Source organism: Pelobates fuscus, chromosome 6 (genome assembly GCF_036172605.1).
Source record: "Pelobates fuscus isolate aPelFus1 chromosome 6, aPelFus1.pri, whole genome shotgun sequence".
Classification (NCBI taxonomy): domain Eukaryota; kingdom Metazoa; phylum Chordata; class Amphibia; order Anura; family Pelobatidae; genus Pelobates; species Pelobates fuscus.
In genome coordinates, this window is record NC_086322.1 from 173,318,517 (window position 1) to 173,338,668 (window position 20,152).

Here is a 20,152-nt window from a genome sequence, read left to right on the forward strand (position 1 = left end):
TCCCTCTTTTGATTTTTTTTTTAACTCGTTTAGTGTATCTTGTCTAATTTTTCTCCTGTCTCTTAGAACCCCCCTTATGTGTCTTTTAACTCCCTCGTGTATCTTTTACTTCATCCCAGCCTGTGTGTCTCTTTTTACCTTTCTCCAGCCCTCTGTATGTCTCTTCCCCATCGCCTTTTGTGTGTGTCTAAGTCCCCCCCAGCAAACCTTCTGTGTGTCTCTTTGTTTTCCCCAGTCCCTCTGTGTGCATATTTTTCCCCCAGCCCAGCTTTGTCCCCCACAAACCTTTTGTATGTCTCTTTGTCCCCCAGCAAACCTTCTGTGTGTCTCTTTGCCTTCCCCCAGACCCTCTGTGTGCCTCTTTCACCCTCTGTCTCTTTCTCCCCCCTCCGCCTGTTTCTCTCTCTTCCTCCTCTGTCTCTTTCTCCTCCTCCGTCTTTCTTCCCCCTCCCCCTGCCTCTTTCTTCCTCCTTTGTCTCTTTCTCTCCCTTCCTCCTGTGTCTCTCTCTTACCCCTCTTTCTCCCCCACTACCCCTCTGTCTCATTCTCCCCTGTGTCTCTTTACCCCCCTCACCCTGTGTCTCTCTCTTACCCCTCTTTCTAACTCTCTCTCCTCTGTCTCTTTCCCTCCCTTCCTCCTGTGTCTCTCTCTTTCCCCTCTTTCTCCCTCACTCCCCTTCTGTCTCTCTCTTCCCCCTCTTTCTCCCCTACTAGCTCTCTGTATCACTCTCCCCTGTGTCTCTCTTCTCCACCTCCCACTATTTCTCTCCTTCACCCACTGAGACTGACCTTGTCTGAAATCGGATCTAGAACGGCAGGGACAGCAATGTGATGTTGTCTCTCTCTCTCCATCATGCTCCCATGCGGTTCCCACAATTCCCTGCATGGACACATCATAGAGTAATTACTACTCTATGGTGTGGCTGTGCTGGGAATTGTGGGAACCGCATGGGAGCATGGTAGTTAGCTCCGCCCCCATCCTCATTCCTCCAATGCTTACTGACAGCTGCACGCCTGTCAGTATCCGTGAGTGTGCCGCCAGACCCAGTGGCGGATCCAGAGCCTGATCTCGGGAGGGGCACTTATAGATTATTTAAAAAAAAAAAATAATCCTGGCACAATAACCACTACAGCTCAGTGTAGTAGTTATGGTGCCAGTAGTGCCAGGATCCCACCCCAGAGTAAGTAGTCATACCGTTTAAGAACAGTTTGACAACTTACCTGGGGTCTGCTGGGATATAGGGCATAGGAGAAGTGGTGTGTGTTAGGGGTGAAGTGTGTGTGTGAAAGGTGCAGTGTGAGTGTGAGTGCGTAAGGGCGGCAGTGTGTGTGAGGGTGGCAGTGTGTGTCTGTGTGGAGCAGTGTGTGTGTATGGGAGGGCACTGTGTGTATAGGGGGGTCGTGTGTGTGTGGGGGGCAATGTGTGTATGGGGGGGCAGCAGTGTGTGGGGGCAATGTGTGTATGGGGGGGCAGCAGTGTGTGTAGGGCACTGTATGTGTCTGTGTATGGGTGTGCAGTGTGTGCAGGGCAGTGTTTGTGGGGCGGTGTGTATGGGGACAGTGTGTGTATGGGGACAGTGTGTGTATGGGGGCAGTGTGTGTATGGGGGCAGTGTTTGTGTGTATGTGGGGACAGTGTGTGTATGGGGGCAGTGTTTGTGTGTATGGGGGCAGTGTTTGTGTGTATGTGGGGGCAGTGTGTGTATGTGGGGGCAGTGTGACCCCCCCCCCTCACCTCCCCTAATACACAGTTGACCTACCCCTCCCCAATACACATTTGACCCCCCCAATACACAGTTGACCTACCCCTCCCCCAATACACAGTTGACCTACCCCTCCCCAATACACATTTGACCTCCCCTCCCCTAATACACAGTTGACCCCCTCCCCAATACACATTTGACCTCCCCTAATACACAGTTGACCCCCTCCCCTAATACACAGTTGACCCCCCTCCCCTCATACACATTTTACCTCCCCCCCTCCCCTCATACACATTTTACCTCCCCCTCCCCTCCCCTGATACACAGTTGACCCCCCTCCCCCAATACACATTTGACCTCCCCTAATACACAGTTGACCCCCCCTCCCCTCATACACATTTTACCTCCCCCCTCCCCTCCTCTCCCCTCCCTTCCCCTCATACACAGTTGACCCCCCTCCCCTCATACACATTTTACCACCCCCCTCCCCTCCTCTCCCTTCCCCTCATACACAGTTGACCCCCCTCCCCTCCCCTAATACACAGTTGACCCCCCTCCCCTCGTACACATTTTACCTCCCCCCCTCCCCTCATACACATTTTACCTCCCCCTCCCCTCCCCTGATACACATTTGACCTCCCCTAATACACAGTTGACCCCCCTCCCCTAATACACAGTTGACCCAACCTCCCCTCATACACATTTTACCTCCACCCCTCCCTTCCCCTCATACACAGTTGACCCCCCTCCCCTCATACACAGTTGTCCCCCCTCCCCTCCCCTAATACACAATTGACCCCCCCCTCCCCTAATACACAGTTGACCCCCCTCCCCTCCCCTAATACACAGTTGACCCCCCTCCCCTCGTACACATTTTACCTCCCCCCCTCCCCTCATACACATTTTACCTCCCCCTCCCCTCCCCTGATACACATTTGACCTCCCCTAATACACAGTTGATCCCCCTCCCCTAATACACAGTTGACCCAACCTCCCCTCATACACATTTTACCTCCACCCCTCCCTTCCCCTCATACACAGTTGACCCCCCTCCCCTCATACACAGTTGTCCCCCCTCCCCTCCCCTAATACACAATTGACCCCCCCCTCCCCTAATACACAGTTGACCCCCCCTCCCCTCCTCTCCCCTGATACACATTTGACCTCCCCCCCTCCCCTGATACACAGTTGACCACTCTAATGCATTACTGACCCCACCATCCCCCAAATGCAAAACACAATAGGTCCCCCAAGCCATTCTTACCTGCTGTACTACACGATGCAGCTCAATGGTGCAGTCAGTGACTGTAGAACCGCCGCCGCGCAGCCGCCGGATGTGACGTCATGTCGTCATATGCCGCTCACATCCGGCGGCTTACAGGAAAAATCTGTGCGCCCCCTCAGTTCCTGCATCCTCTTACAGCAAGCCGCAGTAGCGGCCGGCGGCGCGCTTGCGGCCGCGGCTGAGTCCGCGGCCGCATAGACCAACAGGCTACATATAATTTTTTCTCTTGTGGCTGAAAGTGCAGCCATATCTCAAAGCGGCCCCAGGGCCGGCGGCCTACTGGGAAATATCCCGGTATCCCGGTAGGCCAGTCCGGCCCTGTATGTAAAGCTGCAATGGTTTTCCAGGAAAAAGGAGTTTCAGAGTATTATTCTTTGGAGCCATTTGGAAACGGATGAGCATTTATTTGCAGCATGGGTAGAAAATAATGAGCAGGATTTTTGATGTACAAGCAGCTTCTTATTTTGCATAGAAAAATGGCACATGTATTTTAAGACTCCCTTTTAAGTTTTGCTTAAACAAGTTGGTTGTATATTTTAAGACAAATATATATGTGTCTGGAAGCATTAACTATGTTTCCATCTTTACTGCAGTCGTAAAACAGCAATGCAATACATTTTCTTTTCTCCTTAGTATAGGACCAATACTAAATGTTGACTCCCCAAAAAATTATTATTATTATTATGTTATTTATATAGCGTCAACAAACTCTGCAGCGCTTTACAGTGGGTGGAAGAACAAACATGTAGTTATAACCAGACAAGTTTGACACACAAGAACAGAGGGGTTGAGGGCCCTGCTCATTGAGCTTACATGCTAGAGGGAGTGGGGTAAAATGACACAAAAGGTAAGGATAGTATTAGACTAGTGACAGTTGCAGAAGAGGAATCAGTCGGGAGCTATTAACAGTTTAATTGATACGCTTTTATAAAGAAGTGGTTTTTTTTTTTTTTATGATTTTTTTGAAGGAGTGGAGACTGGGTGAGCATTTAACGGAGGAGGGAAGTGAAATCTTGCAGAACTAAAAACCTATGATGGTTTTTTCAGCCTTCAGCCTGGCAGAGTATCTTGGGAGTTAGACACTCACTCAGTTGTGGTAGAATCTGTTTAGAAACTCTTAATGTAGGTGTGTGTGTGTGTGTGTGTATACATACATACATACATACTCGAATGTCACCTTTATAATTCTTTATTTTGAGTAGTGCTTATTTCAGACAATACAGGTTTTTTGTTTTTTTTAGTATAACATTTCAAGAGTATAAGCAAAAGTATAAGTGTTACATGACCCGAAAAAAAGCACCATTTTATTTTATTTTCTCAATTCTTATGCGCCCTGTGCTACCTTGTGGAGCTATCGGGTGTAGGGAACAGTGTGGTTGTTCCTATGTGAGGTATGTCATGCTAAGGGGGTAATTCAGGTGCATATCACATAGTGTGGTGGCGGTTTGCATGAAGGATTGCGAGAGGGAGTATGACCTGCTGCCACTTGTAGTGTGGTGGTTCGGCTTTACGGGTCGGTTTGATGCGAGAGGTGGCTGTTGCTTGCGTGGGTGGTGGTGTGCATCAGGTCTGTCTGTGTAAATGTTACCTCGTAACCGTGGGTGCGGGGGGTCAGTATGAGCTACTGGGCCACTGTAACCTACATAACATTGAGATACTCAGTGGTAAAGATAGATTAAAGTTGCAGGCAGCAGGCATCAAACAATAAAATATAAACAATAAGGTGAACCATGTCTTAGTCCCATGGCTCTGTGTCAGCCGGGTCAGTGGGCTCCGGATGGATCTTACCGATAGTCAAGTTGATGAGAGGCTCCCAGGCTGTGGCACGAAGGGGACCACCGTCTCAGGATTCCATAATCTGTTCTTGGCACTTCCAGGGGTGCTGAGGTCAGGTGCCTCTATTCCGAGAGCTGCGTAGAGTGTAGGTGCCTCCATGAGTGCGCGGAGTGTATGGATAGTTCCGTTCCGGGTTACCAGAAAGGTGCCCTGCATTCCCCAGTGGTGCTTCGAAGACTCCATCCAGTGTGACTTTTCTGGCCTCCGCTGGTGGGAGTATGGCGGCTAACAGCCTCCGAGTATAACGCGGGAGTTCTTCTGCTCCTACTGCCACTGGTATACCTCAGATTTTAATGTTCCGCCGTAGTTGGTCTTCAAGGGTTGTCAGCCGTTGTGTCCGTGTTTGGTGGTGAGTAATGTACTGGGCCTTTTAGGTTGGACACCTCAGTTTGGACATCCAGGATGTCTTCCTCCATAGCATTTATGCAGTCTGTGTTAGCGTGCTGGGAAGGAGATTTTTGGTGGATTTTGTTGGGCCCGTGAGGAGCTCAAAGAAATAGAGACTGTTCAGTTAAATGCGTTAGCTCCGCCCCTCGAATGTCACCTTTATATCTGGAAAAGCCATTTCTATAGAACCAGAAACTCTAGGCATTGACTTGTACCTATAAAGGGGAATGGGAAATTAATATAAAACATTCTTCTTCTGATTGTGTTTGTGCTCCTTAAATGCAGCTATGAGTACTTGAGTAAGTATGCTGCCAACATGTCATCTTTTTTTAAAGCTGCTTTTTAGCTGTAGACCTTAGCATGCAATGATTATAGAGTGCCTCATAATACCTACACATTCACACACATTCTCACACAAGCACACTACCACTCCCTAAAAAGAGCTGACCCACAACCTCTAAGCAAAATGTTTTATATGTAACATCAGAAATTGGTATGTAGTTAACAGCATCTGATTCATAATAGACTTGTCAGTAACATGTGTCTCTTTTGTAGGAGGAAAAGAAGAAATTCGATAAAGAAACTGAAAAAAACTATAGTGTTCTGGAGAAACATTTAAATCTGTCAGCAAAAAAGAAGGAACCACAACTCCAAGAGGTAGGACTGTCTATTAAAGGGACACTACTGGTACCATAATAACCATATGCAATAAAGTTATGTTGCAAGGAGGTCACGGCTTATCTGAAGGGGTTATACCTTAATGAATAGTTTAACCCCAAAGTCCCTTCATTTGCGCGTAATATCGAAGTCTTCCATCAGGCACCACTTTCCTCAAGAGGTTTAACCATTTTTAAGTTACCGTATATACTCGAGTATAAGCCGACCCGAATATAAGCCGAGGCCCCTAATTTTATCCCAAAAAACTGGGAAAACTTATTGACTCGAGTATAAGACTAGGGTGAGAAATGCAGCAGCTACTGGTAAATTCCTAAATAAAATTAGATCCTAAAAAAATTACATTAATTGAATATTTATTTACAGTTTGTGTATATAATGAATGCAGTGTGTGTGTATGAGTGCAGTGTGTGTGTGTGTGAGTGAGTGCAGTGCGAGTGCAGTGTGTGTGTGAGTGCAGTGCGAGTGCAGTGTGTGTGTGAGTGCAGTGTGTGTATATGAGTGCAGTGTGTGTATATGAGTGCAGTGTGTGTGTGTGATGCAGAGCCTTGGTGGGGGGTGGGCATTTTTTTTATTTTTTTATGATTTTAATATTATATACACACATCTGCAATTTAGGTGCAAGAGGGTGACTCAGATTGATGGGAGTCTGACTCCCTTTTCTGACTCCCTGTATATAATGCAGTGTGTGTGCATTATATACACACACACTGTATATAATGCAGAGTGTGTGTGTGTGTGTGTATATATATATAATGCACACACTGCATTATATACAGGGAGTCAGAAATTGGAGTCCGACTCCCATCAATCTGAGTCACCCTCTTGCACCTAAAATGCAGAGTGTGTGTGCATATAATGCAGAGTGTATGTGTATATAATGCACACACTCTACATTATATACACACACATCTGCATTTTAGGTGCAAGAGGGTGACTCAGATTGATGGGAGTCTGACTCCCTTTTCTGACTCCCTGTATTTAATACAGAGTGTGTGCATTAAATACACACACACTCTGCATTAAATACAGGGAGTTAGAAAAGGGAGTCAGACTCCCATCAATTGGGCATTATTATTATTTTTTTATTTTAATATTTGAATACTTTTTGTAATCATTTTTTTTGTCCCCCCCTCCCTACTTCATACTTGGCCAGGGAGGGGGGCTGTACAGGGGGAGGGGAGGCTGTCTAGGTGGAGGGGAAGGCTGTCTAGGTGGAGGGAGGCTGTCTAGGTGGAGGGGGGCTGTCCAGGGGGAGGGGGGCTGTCCAGGGGGAGGGGGGGGCTGTCCAGGGGTAGGGGGGGCTGTCCAGGGGTAGGGGGGGGCTGTCCAGGGGTAGGGGGGGGGCTGTCCAGGGGTAGGGGGGGGCTGTCCAGGTGGATGGGGGGGGGGGCTGTCCAGGGGTAGGGGGAGCTGTGAAGGGGGGTCCGGTACTTACTGCCAGTCTCGCGGTCTGCTCCCAGTGTAAATCTCGCGGCCCGCGTGTCTCGCGAGATTTACACTGGGAGCTTAACAGAGGAGCCGCGCGGACGTGCTGGGAGCTGACCGGAGCTGCTGTAAAGGTAAGTAACAGCTTCTCCGGCCCCCAACATGTCATGGTCTGTATTATGGCAATGTAAGTTGCCATAATACAGACCTAGACTCGAGTATAAGACGAGGGGGCTTTTTGAGCACAAAAATATGTGCCAAAAAACTCGTCTTATACTCGAGTATATACGGTATGTTCCCTGGAGAATCCCTTTAACTTCGGACTTGCTGTGAAAAGTTTCTTAAAAGGCCATGGTTATAAGTAGGTGCCTCTTATTATATTCATATGTTTTATTTTGAATTCTGGAGGTATATTTTTTTTCTGCATCCCCATCCATCCTTCTTGTGAGTGCACCAACATACTATGATGATGGCAATATCTACCTCCATTTTCATATTTTTTAACTTTCACTGGGAAATGTGACCTCTCCTATTACTTAATAACATAGGAACCTCTCCTGTTACATAGTGTCAAGTATTTTGTTTTAAAGTAACACAAGTGCCACTTTTTCCATAGGTCTAGAGAGGTCTTCAAATGTTCCAGGTAAATGCCAGTAAGGATATCATACAAAATACAGATTAAGGAACAGCGTACACACAAAAAATACAGTTTTTATTGAATCAATGCAACTCTATGGGAAACATTCAGCGCCTCCATGCAGGGACAGGAAGCACCTCTAGTGTCTATCTGAGTGACTGCCACTAGACGTGTAACTAGCCAGCAATGTAAACACTTTGAATGCTGGCGGTGCTTTCACTCTAGTGGTAGCGTGAGACGGAGTCTACAACCCACACAAGTGGCTCCGGTAGTGCAGCTCATCCAGGATGGCACAGCCCAACACCATGCAGGACATTTGGCATATGCCAGAAAACACCAAGATTGGCAAATTCGCTACTGGCGCCCTGTGCTCTTCACAGATGAAAGCAGGTTCACACTGAGCACATGTGACAGACGTGACAGACGTGACAGAGTCTGGAGACGCCATGGAGAACGTTCTGCTACCTGCAACATCCTCCAGCATTACCGGTTTGGCAGTGGGTCAGTAATGGTGTGGGGTGTCTTTGGTGGGGGGCCGCACAGCCCTCCATGTGCTCGCCTAGCGGTAGCCTGACAGCCTGAGATGAGATCCTCAGACCCCTTGTGAGACCATATGCTGGTGCGGTTGGCCCCGGATTCCTCCTAATGCAAGTCAATGCTAGACCTCATGTGGCTGGAGTGTGTCAGCAGTTCCTGCAAGACGAAGGCATTGATGCCATGTTCCCCAGACCAGACCTGAATCCGATTGAGCACATCTGGGACATCATGTCTCGCTCCATCCACCAACGTCACGTTGCACCACAGACTGTCCAGGAGTTGGCAGATGCTTTAGTCCAGGTCCTGGAGGAGATCCCTCAGGAGACCATCCGCCACCTCATCAGGAGCATGCACAGGCATTGTAGGGAGGTCATACAGGCACGTGGAGGCCACACACACTACTGAGCCTCATTTTGACTTGTTTTAAGGACATTACAGGATCAGCCTGTAGTGTATTTTTCCACTTTAATTTTGAGTGTGACTCCAAATCCAGACCTACATGGGTTGAAACATTTGATTTCCATTTTTTTTTTTTTGTGTGATTTTGTTGTCAGCACATTCAACTATGTAAAGAACAAAGTATTTCAGAAGAATATTTAATTCATTCAGATCGAGGATGTTATTTTTGTGCTCCCTTTTTTTTTTTGGAGCAGTGTATAACTAATTACAAGCATGTAATTACAAGGATCCGTAGTGGTGGGTGGCTAGGGGCAATAGTAGGGGGTTGGTGGCAGTAGTTGGTGGTTATAGGCAATAGTGGGTGGCTAGGGGCAGTAGTGGGTGGCTAGGGGCAGTAGTGGGTGGCTAGGGGCAGTAGTGGGTGGCTAGGGGCAGTAGTGGGTGGCTAGGGGCAATAGTGGGTGGCTAGGGGCAATAGTGGGTGGTTAGGGGCAATAGTGGGTGGTTAGGGGCAATAGTGGGTGGTTAGGGGCAATAGTGGGTGGTTAGGAGCAATAGTGGGTGGTTAGCAGCAATAGTAGGGGATTGTAGGCAGTAGTGAGTGGTTAGGGGATTAGTACGGGGCTAGGGGCATTAGTGGGTGGTTAGGGATGGTAGTAGGGATTGGTTAGGGGCAATAGTGTGGGTGGTAGGGGGTAATGGTAGGGAGTTAGGGGCAGTAGTGAGACAGCAGTGTATATATATGTATATATTATTTTTATATTTCTTCCTCCTCCCTGAGGCTTACATTGGGCCAGGGAGTGGGATCCGGTTTTAAGTCTACACTTCCGGGGCGCTGCGCAGCAAATTGTAGGCGCTCTTGTTGCCCACGCCTGTCTCCGTCGGGCTACACGCCAACACTGCCTCCATGGCACTTCTACAAGCACAGCGCCGTGGCTCCTTCTAAATGTGCGCCCTAGGCCGGGGCCTCCTTCAACTATAGGTGGCGCCGGCCCTGCAAATATAAACGTGTGTACCTGTGTCAGTGTGTGTTTTTCCAGTGTGTGTATCTGTATTTCAGTGTGCATCTGTGTCAGTGTGTGTGCCTGTGTCAGTGTATCTGTCAGTGCATGTGTGTATCATTGTGCCAGTATGTGTGTATCTGTGTGCCAAGGTGTGTATCTCAGTATGTATATCTGTGTGTATGTCAGTATATATCTGTGTCATTGTGTTTGTGTGTATGTGTCAGTGTATGTGCCAATTGTGTGTATCATTGTGCCAGTGTGTGTATCTGTCAGTCTGTGTTTCTGTGTGCCAGTGTGTGTATCTTTGTGTGTGTGCCAGTGAGTATCTGTGTGCCATTGTGTGCATATGTGTGCTTGTGTAGGTGTGTCAGTATGTCTGCCAGTGTGTGTATCTGTATGTCAGTATGCATCTGTGTATGTGTCAGTGTGTGTGTGTCTGTGTTAGTGTGTATATGACTATGTATGAGCACCTGCAGCCGCTCTAAGGGTATTTCAGTGATGCCTCAATGTCGACGCATCCTTCAATACCCCCCCTCACTGCCGGGCTGCCGGGTGATCACTCAGACAACCTAGACCGTCCACCCTTGGGTAAATAGGACCCCATGGGCCATGATATATATATAGAATCCAGATGCCCGCACTCAATTTAGTCTTGATAAATTTGGTCTTGATAAAAGTCCGTTTGGACTGAAACGTCGACTTGATTCGTATATTTTGTATATTTGCTGAATAAAAGCACTTATTTGAAAATTCATACAAGTCCTTTGAGTGCACTCTTTCGGGAATATATATATATATATATATATATATATATATATGTATGTGTGTGTTTGTGTATATATATATATATATATATATATATTTATTTATTTTTTCCTTTAGTTCCCTGCACACACACTTTCAGATATTTTGCAAAATGCCTGGTGCATTACAGCCATACTAATAAGACATACTGAAAGAAGGCTTGCACTCACGGTCTGTTTCTTTTATAAAAGTTTTCTTCTTTATTCCAAATCTTGTTAAAACATAATATTAATCATCAACGTTTCAGCCATCTTATGTGGCTTTCATCAGGATCAATTCAGCAAAAAATAATATATATACCTAGTAGAGAGCACTCTGGAGTCTTGGTAAAGTAAATTCAAACTGCTGCTTTATTAGGCAAACACAGTGATAAACACACTAGTTGAAATTTCAGTCTATGCAGACTTTTTTCAAAACTCAAGCAGCAGTTTGAATTTACTTTACCAAGGCTCCAGAGTGCTCTCTACTAGGGGTATATATAGGTATGTATGTGTATGTATATATGTTTATATATATCTTATATCTAATGTCATACTAAGTGTATTTTTTTATTAATATATACCGGTACATATATTAATATAAAAATACACGTAGAGTAAAATTACACAAGTGTGTGTATATATAATATATATAAATATATATATATATATATATATATATTATAAAAATTATTCAAAATAAAATGTAAAAATAATAAACTTTAAAAAAATATATATGCATTTTTATTCTAACTGTATTTTGATATTAATATATTTATATCAAAATACACAATGAAATTATATATCTATGTGTGTGTGTGTGTGTATGTATGTATATATAAACTTCCAAGTGTCCTGCACTCACTGCTCCCGGTCTTGTTTATGCCTCGGTGCAATCTCCAGCCCTTGTATATAATGTCTTGATGGAGAGCACTCACAGGACTCCAGAATATTTAAAAAGTGCTTTTTATTTCAGCAATCCATGTTCAAATACAAAGTGTCGACGTTTCAGTCCAACCGGACTTTTATCAAGACATATATATATATATATATATAATATGAAATATACATAAATCATTTCATAAATATACACGTAGATTTCACATATATAAATATGTGTATATATATTTAAATTTTACGTGCATATTTATGTATAATTTACATAATTAAGGAATTGTATGGATTTAGGGTACCTGCCTGACAACCCAGGCTGAAATTACAGAGAATATAATTTGCTAGCACTATATTTAACCCTGTAATTTTCCAAGACACCCTAAAACCTGTACATGGGGGGTACTGATTTACTCTGTAGACTTCGCTGAACACAAATATTAGTGTTTCAGTTAAACATAACACAGTGACGATATTGTCCGTGGAAGTGAAGTTTTTTTGCATTTTTCACACACAAACTGCATTTTCACTGATGATATTGTTGTGATACGTTTTACTGTTTTAAACACTAATATTTGTGTTCAGAAAAGTCTCCCAAGTACAACAGTATCCCCATCTACAGGTTTTATAGTGTTTTTTTAAAGTAACAGGGTCAAATATAAGGCTTGATTTTCTGTTTTTTCACATTAAAATTTACCAGGTTGGTTATGTTGCCTTTGAGAGCGTATGGTAGCCCAGGAATGAGAATTACCCCCATGATGGCATACCATTTGCAAAAGAAGCAACCCAAGGTATTGCAAATGGGGTATGTTCAGTCTTTTTTAGTAGCCACTTAGTCACAAACACTGGCCAAAGTTAGCGTTCATAATAGTTTTTTGCATTTTTAACACAGAAACAATTATAAATATAAATTTTGGCCAGTTTTTGTGACTAAGTGGCTACTAAAAAAGACTGGACACACCCCATATTTAATACCCTGGCTTGTCTACTTTAAAAAATATGTACATGTCAGGTGTGATTCAGATATTTATGACAGAGAAGTGTTAAAATGTCACTACTGATACATTTTAAAAAATATGTATTTTGACTACTTGTACTTATAGTCTTATAACTTTCCAAACAAAAGCTAAGAACATGTTAACATTGGGGATCTTTAAACTCAGGACAAAATTTAGAAACTATTTAGCATGGGTGTTTTTGGCGGTTGTAGATGCGTAACATATTTTGGGGGTCAAAGTTTGAAAAAGTGTGGGTTTTTTTTTTGTTTGTTTTTTTACATTTTTTGATCATATTTTATAATTCTTTTATAGTAAATTATATGATATGATAAAAATAATGGTATCTTTCTAAAGACCATTTAATGGCGAGAAAACTGTCTATAATATGTGTGGGTGCCGTAAATGAGTAAGAGGAAATTTATAGCTATACACAAACACAGCAGAAATGTAAAAACAGCCCTGGTCCCAAATGGTAAGAAAATTGAAAAGCAGTCTGGTCACTAAGGGGTTAATGTGTATTAATATGTGTAAGTATGTATGTGGCAGTACATGTACAGACATCCAAGCAATCAAACACGAACGCAAAATACTCCTGCAAACACAAACACGACATGCAAAGATTCCTCTGTACTCTAACTCTAAAATTATATTAAAACACCAATACTACACACAAATGTACATCCACATTTAAAAATCCAACACTACATCCAAACACACCTCTACATGCAAATGCAATCGTTATATAGAAACACATCCCAGTATTAAAATGCTAAATTATATACAAAACACCAACTATACACACAGAAGCACACCTGCTCCCAAGGGGATATGTGGATATATATATATTATTATTATTATTACTGGTATTTATAAAGCGCCAGCATATTCCGTAGCGCTTTACAATATTATCAAAGGGGGAGATTTAACAATAAATCCGACAATTACAAAAACTTACAGGAACAATAGGTTGAAGAGGGCCCTGCTCAAACAAACTTACAGTCTATAGAAGGTGGGGCGTAAAACACAACAGGACAGGAGGTAGCAATCAAACAAGGTGGAGAGAGTAGAGTGCTGCCCTTTAGGAGAGAGCAAGGGACAGGTATGTGAGGTAGAGGTTACTCTGGGAGGCCATAAGCTTTCCTAAAGAGATGTACTTTGATAAACTTTTTAAATGACTGAAGACTAGGGGAGAGCTTGATGGTGGTAGGCAGGTTATTCCAAAGGAAAGAAGCCGCCCGCGAGAAGTCCTGAAAGTGTGAGTTGGCTGTATGGGTGTGAGCAGCGGACAGGAGAAGGTCGCGGCCAGAGCGGAGAGACAGAGAAGGTGCATACCTACGGATCAGTGAAGAAATATAGGAGGGGCTAGAATTGGTCAGTGCCTTATAGTTGTGGATTAGTACCTTGAATTGACTGACAGAGGGGAGAGGTGTAAGAGGAGCGATTGGAGAGGAAAATCAGTCTAGCTGCAGCATTCATTACAGACTTGTGGGAAGACCTATTAGGAGAGAGTTACAATAATCCATGCGAGAGATTACTAGAGCATGGACAAGCTCCTTAGTAGCATCTTGTGTAAGAAAGGGACAGATGGGGGCTATGTTTTTAAGGTGGAATCAACAGGATTTGATAACAGACTGGATGTGAGGCTCAAATGTGAGGCCAGAATCAAGTATGACGCCAAGATAGCACAGTTGCAAGGATGTACTGATGTGGGTACCACTCACTTGAAGATGAATTATATATATATATTGTGTAAGTGCAGGGAGTGTAGTATATGTTTAGGGGGAGAGGGAGGGCGTGCGTGCGTGTGCCCAGGGGCTGTAGTGTGTAAATAAGGGGACAGAGTGTGTGTAGGAAAAGCGAAAGAGGGGGATCAGTGTGTGTGTGTGTGTGTGTGTGTGTGTGTGTGTGTGTGTGTGTGTGTATATATATATTGTGTAAGTGCAGGGAGTGTAGTTTATGTTTAGGGGGAGAGCGCGTGCATGCGTGCGCGTGCCCAGGGGCTGTAGTGTGTAAATAAGGGGACAGAGTGTGCATAGCCAGAGATAGTGTAATGTATATAATGGGATAGGATAGTAACTCAATTTAATAAGTGAAAAACATATATATAGCAAAGTTACTCCCTCCTGCCCTTTATTACCTTAACAGGGGAGAGGGGTAATCTCTGGTGGTCCACTGGGCTATTGATGTGTTCTGTACCTCCGCAGGGTACAGACCATGTCTCTCTCTTGCGAGCATCAGTATTTCCGAGCGTTGCCGCAGGTTACTTTGGCAACGCTCTGTCGGTATTGGAGCTTGTGAGAAGATGGAGGCTGCAAGGCATGCAGGGTGTCTGGCTCAGTCCCTCCCCTTTTGCAAGTGATTCTCCTCTCCGGCCCATGAAGTGGGTCCCTCTTAGGGCCAGTGCTGCCCTTCATGGGCCGGCAGGGGAGATCCTTTGATCTCCTCTGCCGGCTTCGGCCCATGGTAATTGTGGCCCACCAGGCATTTGCCTGGTTTGCTCGATCGGCATCCCGGGCCTGCTCTGAACCCCTAAAGCACTTTTATACATTTAATATTGTTTCAACCCCCTAGCTTTCACTCAGGCAACTGGTCCTGTTACTTCCGGGTTGTTTAGCTCCATTGAGCTAAATTCAAGAAAAACGGGCAATTGCTCAGAGAACCTGCCTTGCAAAGACTTCTCATTGAGCTAAATTCAAGAGTCTGTGATTGGACAGCCACGTAATGTCTGGAATGGAGAAGAAAGGGAGGGCATGCAAAGGTAGCAGACAAGAGCACTGATTTTAGATACACCACCAATGGAAAAAATGCATAATAAATGCATGCATGTATTTGTTTTGAATATATCTGCTAAATAGTGATTTTTTTTTTTTATTAATTTTTATATGATCAGCAGAATGTCCCTTTTAATAAAAAAAAAAAATAAAGATTTCAATTTACTCCCTTCCTCACTCTACACTTACTGTACATTATGAGCAATTTCTGAAATATTTCTCTTTATCAATATACTGTAACCCAACCCAACTAATACAAATCAGTTTTGTGACCGCTTTTTGATAAGATATGTTGTGTTGCAGTTCGAATGCTTCGTTTAACGTGGTTATGCTTATACCACCTTATCTCATAGGCAACAACAATATCTTTAGTTACATCCTTTATGTAGTGAATTTTATTGCTTTATAGCCCTCACTGTAAAGACATTCTTCCTCTAAACTAGAAATAAAGTTGTGGTTGCTCCAATGTTAAAATATGGCTATTTTAATTTGCTCAGGCTGCTAGATGAAGTTTCCGTGGGATAATTGTATTATCCTGTGCTCCAAGGGTTAAAATAAGTTATTTCTGCCATGTGTGGTTCCACCTATATATAACTAGCATGTTAGATTGTAGAACTAATTGAGGGGATAGTTATCTTGTTTGGTATGAGAAACTGAAAACATGGTGTTTCTCTTGGCTTTCTTATGTTCTCCCAAAGAGGTCATTTACAAAATCAAACAGTTTGTTCCTCCTCTCCCCCTCCCACCCCCCCACCATCCCAAAGGGACAGCAAAAAGAGGACTGTATGAGAAAACCAGCAACGGATGTATCCGTGACCTCTTAGGCAAAGTCTTTGCACAAGAGAAAAGAGAATCCACTTTTCCTCTTATCTGTCCAAAATGTTAGGAATCTAAAATGCTGGATATTTTAGTTTTTATAGAAACTGCCTGGTTCTTATGTGAAATAGAAATTACACACCAGTCAATGTATAAGTCAATATACAGGGTCTTTAAATAATGTTGAAGATGTACTTTGATTATTTAAACGTCCATCAAATTACAGAACTGCACTTATGTGCATGTAGATTGAAGAATAGAAAGAAATAATTATAATAAAAAATTCTAGCAAACCTGTGCTTTTTTGGGGGCATATAGGCCAACAACAATGCTTCTTTACTGTGATAATCTGGGCATCTTCCAACTGACTGCTGACATCACATGCTTCTTGCAGACTTCTTTTTGTCATCTTTCGTAGTTAAATTTTTGTAAGGCTTACTTAGATTGCTATAAATTAATTAGGTAAGAATCTTGTTTTAAAGGAAAACTGTAAAGTTGTTTCTGCGTGCATAATTATAATTTTTTTTGTGTATGTATGTGTGTGTGTGTGTATATATGTATATATATATATATATATATATATATATATATATATATATATATATATATATATATATATATATATATATATATATATATATATATATATATATATATATATGCATCAGATATGGTGCATTTAATTACTTCACATACAATTATTTTGCCATGTACATTTTTTGTTGCACTATAAAGAAGTCCACTGATAAGCTATCTATCTATCTAACTATCTGTCTTTCTTCCCTTCATTTTTCGCTATATATGGACAGCCATCTCGTCAGAAGCACCACCCATACTAAATATAATTTGAAAGTCTGACACATTCCCAGAGTGCCTTTTTTTTTTTTTTATGTCCAGTTCTAAGGCAGGATGTCAGGATTGACGTACATACACATATGTATAATTCTTGATGGAATACTCAATTTTTGGGGGGGGTCAGATAAGCGGTGTATCCAACCAAAGAGGACTTAAAGGGTTACTCCTAGCACTATGACCACTTCAGTGATTTTAATCCACCATGGTGCCAGGAGTCTGTAGGTGTAGCGCTTTGCTACGAAAATCCGCACATACAGAGGGTAAGTCCACCTCATGTCCGCACACAAAGCATACTGGTGACAGACCACAAATGGTGGGTACCCTCGTTACCACACCTGTCCTCCCACCAACCCATCCTCCTTGACATCCCTCACCCGTTAGGCTGAGTGATATCAGCGGAGTAGGATCTGGCTGCATAGAGAGCTTGACTTTCTTTATTCTATTTGGAAGGAAGGTTTGTATGGGGAAGGGGGAAAGGGCAATACAGAAAAGGTTACTGTCTTTTGGTTGGAGTAACCTTTTAAGATGACATCCCCAAAAAACAAGGGTAAGTTAAGCAGAGCACTGAAAAGCGGTATTGCTTATTTGTACGCATTTAAAATATCACACACAAAGGATATAATACACACATCTTTTTACTACATAATGACAATTTCCCTTGGTGTAGATACATGAAAATACAAATTTAGTGACATTATTGCTTTAAACGTTACAAATGCTTACTGTAATCCTGATTTTTTTAATGATGTTTATTTTGATGCTCAAATGTGGTTTTTATGTGTTTAAAACATAGATTCTTGTAGATTTGCATGTAAAGCTCCATCTACCATTAGAGAATACTCCTGATAAGGAAACGTGCTTCTATTACATACGTGGCCACAGCATTGCATTATGAGGGCTGTAGAAATGTATTCCTTAAAGGGAATGGCATGAAATTTACACTGTGGTTATTGTGCAGCCTTCAGCAGCTGTTTTCTTTCCTCTTCATTTAGGCAGATGGCCAAGTGGAGCAGAATCGACAGCATTTTTATGAGCTGTCACTTGAATATGTATGTAAACTGCAGGAAATCCAGGAGCGGAAAAAATTCGAATTTGTGGAACCTGTAAGTAAACATAAGGTACACAGAGAATTAAAAAATTAACATGTGTTTTTTTAATTTCTTGATTATGTTTTTTATAAAAAAAAATTTGTTCTTATATTCAGTGAGTCACATTTTGCATTTTCTTCCAAGTGGAATATATTTGTTACAACATTTGCTTTTGTGAATTAATAACTTGAATAAATTTTAATACCCTAAATCAGTTTTCACGGCACAGTAAGACTTTCATCCGTGTAATCCCCTAGTCTGTGAATTGCCCCCTACTTCTGTGAAATCACACCTATAGCTTGCTCATGTAACAGATCACTAGACGTTGCATTTGCCCACTCCACGTCAATGCAATTTGTGGATTAAGGCCATGAGAAGTAAAGAAACTCGCTTCTTAAGTTTGCTCTTTTGAGGTAGCCATCCTCCATTTCTCTTTGTATATATTCACATGCAATATCTCTGCAAATTACTTTTTGCACTTTTTATTTATTTATTTTATTTTTTAGGAATTTACCAACAGGTTGGTAAACTAATTCAGTAATAGAGCATGTAGCAACAAAACAAAACAAAAATGTTTTTACTAGTACACGGGTCCTATTTGCTATTCTTTGTGACATTTACCAGGCTGATCAATCTGTATGTTTGCAATTCTGTAGGTTTTAACATGGTGCGTTTGCTTAGTTAACAACACTCAAACTACATTGCTTAGAAGGGTAAACTAGTTGAGAAGGAGGGGAAGTATAGAGAGGAAGGGGAAAAACAAAAGGGGGAGGGGGGTGGGGAATCCACGAGGGGACCACGCCTCATTCCTTAGAGTAGTAGAGGATGCTGTATCCAGTATGACAAGTGTTATAGTAGCATTGTGGAGAATCACAAATTTGTGCTGTGAGCTGTTCCATATCTCTGACTTTGGTCACCATATTGTGTAGTTCTACCTGAGAAGTGCTCCACTGGCCTGGAAAAAAGACAAGGTCCACGGATTTGGCTGAATAGGTTTATCGAAGGCTTGAGATAGCCACTAGACTACCTGTGTCCAGTATGGTTGTAGGCACCTGCAGTTCCATCACTGATGTTACTATGTCCTGAATGTTTGGCCACATCCCCTCCAACACCTGTTCGATCTAATCACTTGCAGTTTATGTAAGCGTACTTATGTTAGGTACCATCTGAAGGTTTTGTATCCCTGTTATTTTTGGGTGATATATAGAAAGTTTCTCCCAGATCTCTTGCCAGCCAGTACAAGAGATGGGGTAATCGGGTAGAGATGCGGTAATCGGGTAGAGATGCGGTGCACACTTTTTTTGGGAGCAAGATGAATTAAGGTATCATAATCAGGTAGAATAAAAGGATCACACTCCAAAAATGTTTTGGGCAAGGAGTATCCTAGTTTAACCCCAGTTTACAAAAGTGCTAATAAGAATTCAGCACTATTATAAATTAACTATGAAACACCACCCTGGCTGTCAATCAAACAGCCAAGGAGGTTTGCAGCCCTCCTCCAGACCTCAGACCAGATGTGCGCGCACATACTAGCATGCGCGTGCATGTGAGCACCAATTCAGAGGCTTCTCAGTGAGGCTCTGATTGGTTATTTTCCTGCGAAGAGACTGAAGCTCTTTTAAGATATAACCCCAATGAATACATGCAAGAAAAATGCATGCATGTATTCATTGGGGTTATATCTACTAATTGGTGATTTTATTTTTTTTAAAGTGGAGTGTATGTATTCCTAACGCTATAGAGCCCTAGTCACCTAAACGGTGACTAGAGCCCTGTGCCGCGGCGAATACATGGTTATTTAACCATTTATTTGCTTACCTTAATCCAGCGCTGGGCTGCCTCGGCACTGGTGACCTCTCCTCCTCCATCAACGTCAGCTCCCGAGTGGAGCCGAATGTGCATGCGCAGCCAGAGGTACGTGCGCATTCAAACCCGCTCATAGGAAAGCATTACTCAGTGCTTTCCTATAGGGATTTTTTGGGATGATAATAATAAGTGTGACTTCAGCAGTGTAAATCGCGGAAGCGCCTCTAGTGGCACTTAAGGCTGGATTAGCCCTGC

General features: G+C 43.0%; 1 protein-coding gene across 4 annotated transcripts in view; it reads left to right on the forward strand.

Moving 5' to 3' along the window:
- Nucleotides 1-20,152, forward strand: part of ARHGAP10 (Rho GTPase activating protein 10) — a 338,956-nt gene that overhangs the window by 83,316 nt on the left and 235,488 nt on the right. For 3 of the 4 annotated variants that reach the window (XM_063458486.1, XM_063458488.1, XM_063458490.1), the window contains 2 exons: nt 5,766-5,867; nt 17,996-18,121. In XM_063458486.1, the coding sequence (XP_063314556.1) occupies nt 5,766-5,867; nt 17,996-18,121 (228 nt within the window). The remainder of the gene's footprint in view (nt 1-5,765; nt 5,868-17,995; nt 18,122-20,152) is intronic. The other variant, XM_063458487.1, reaches the window with a different exon arrangement.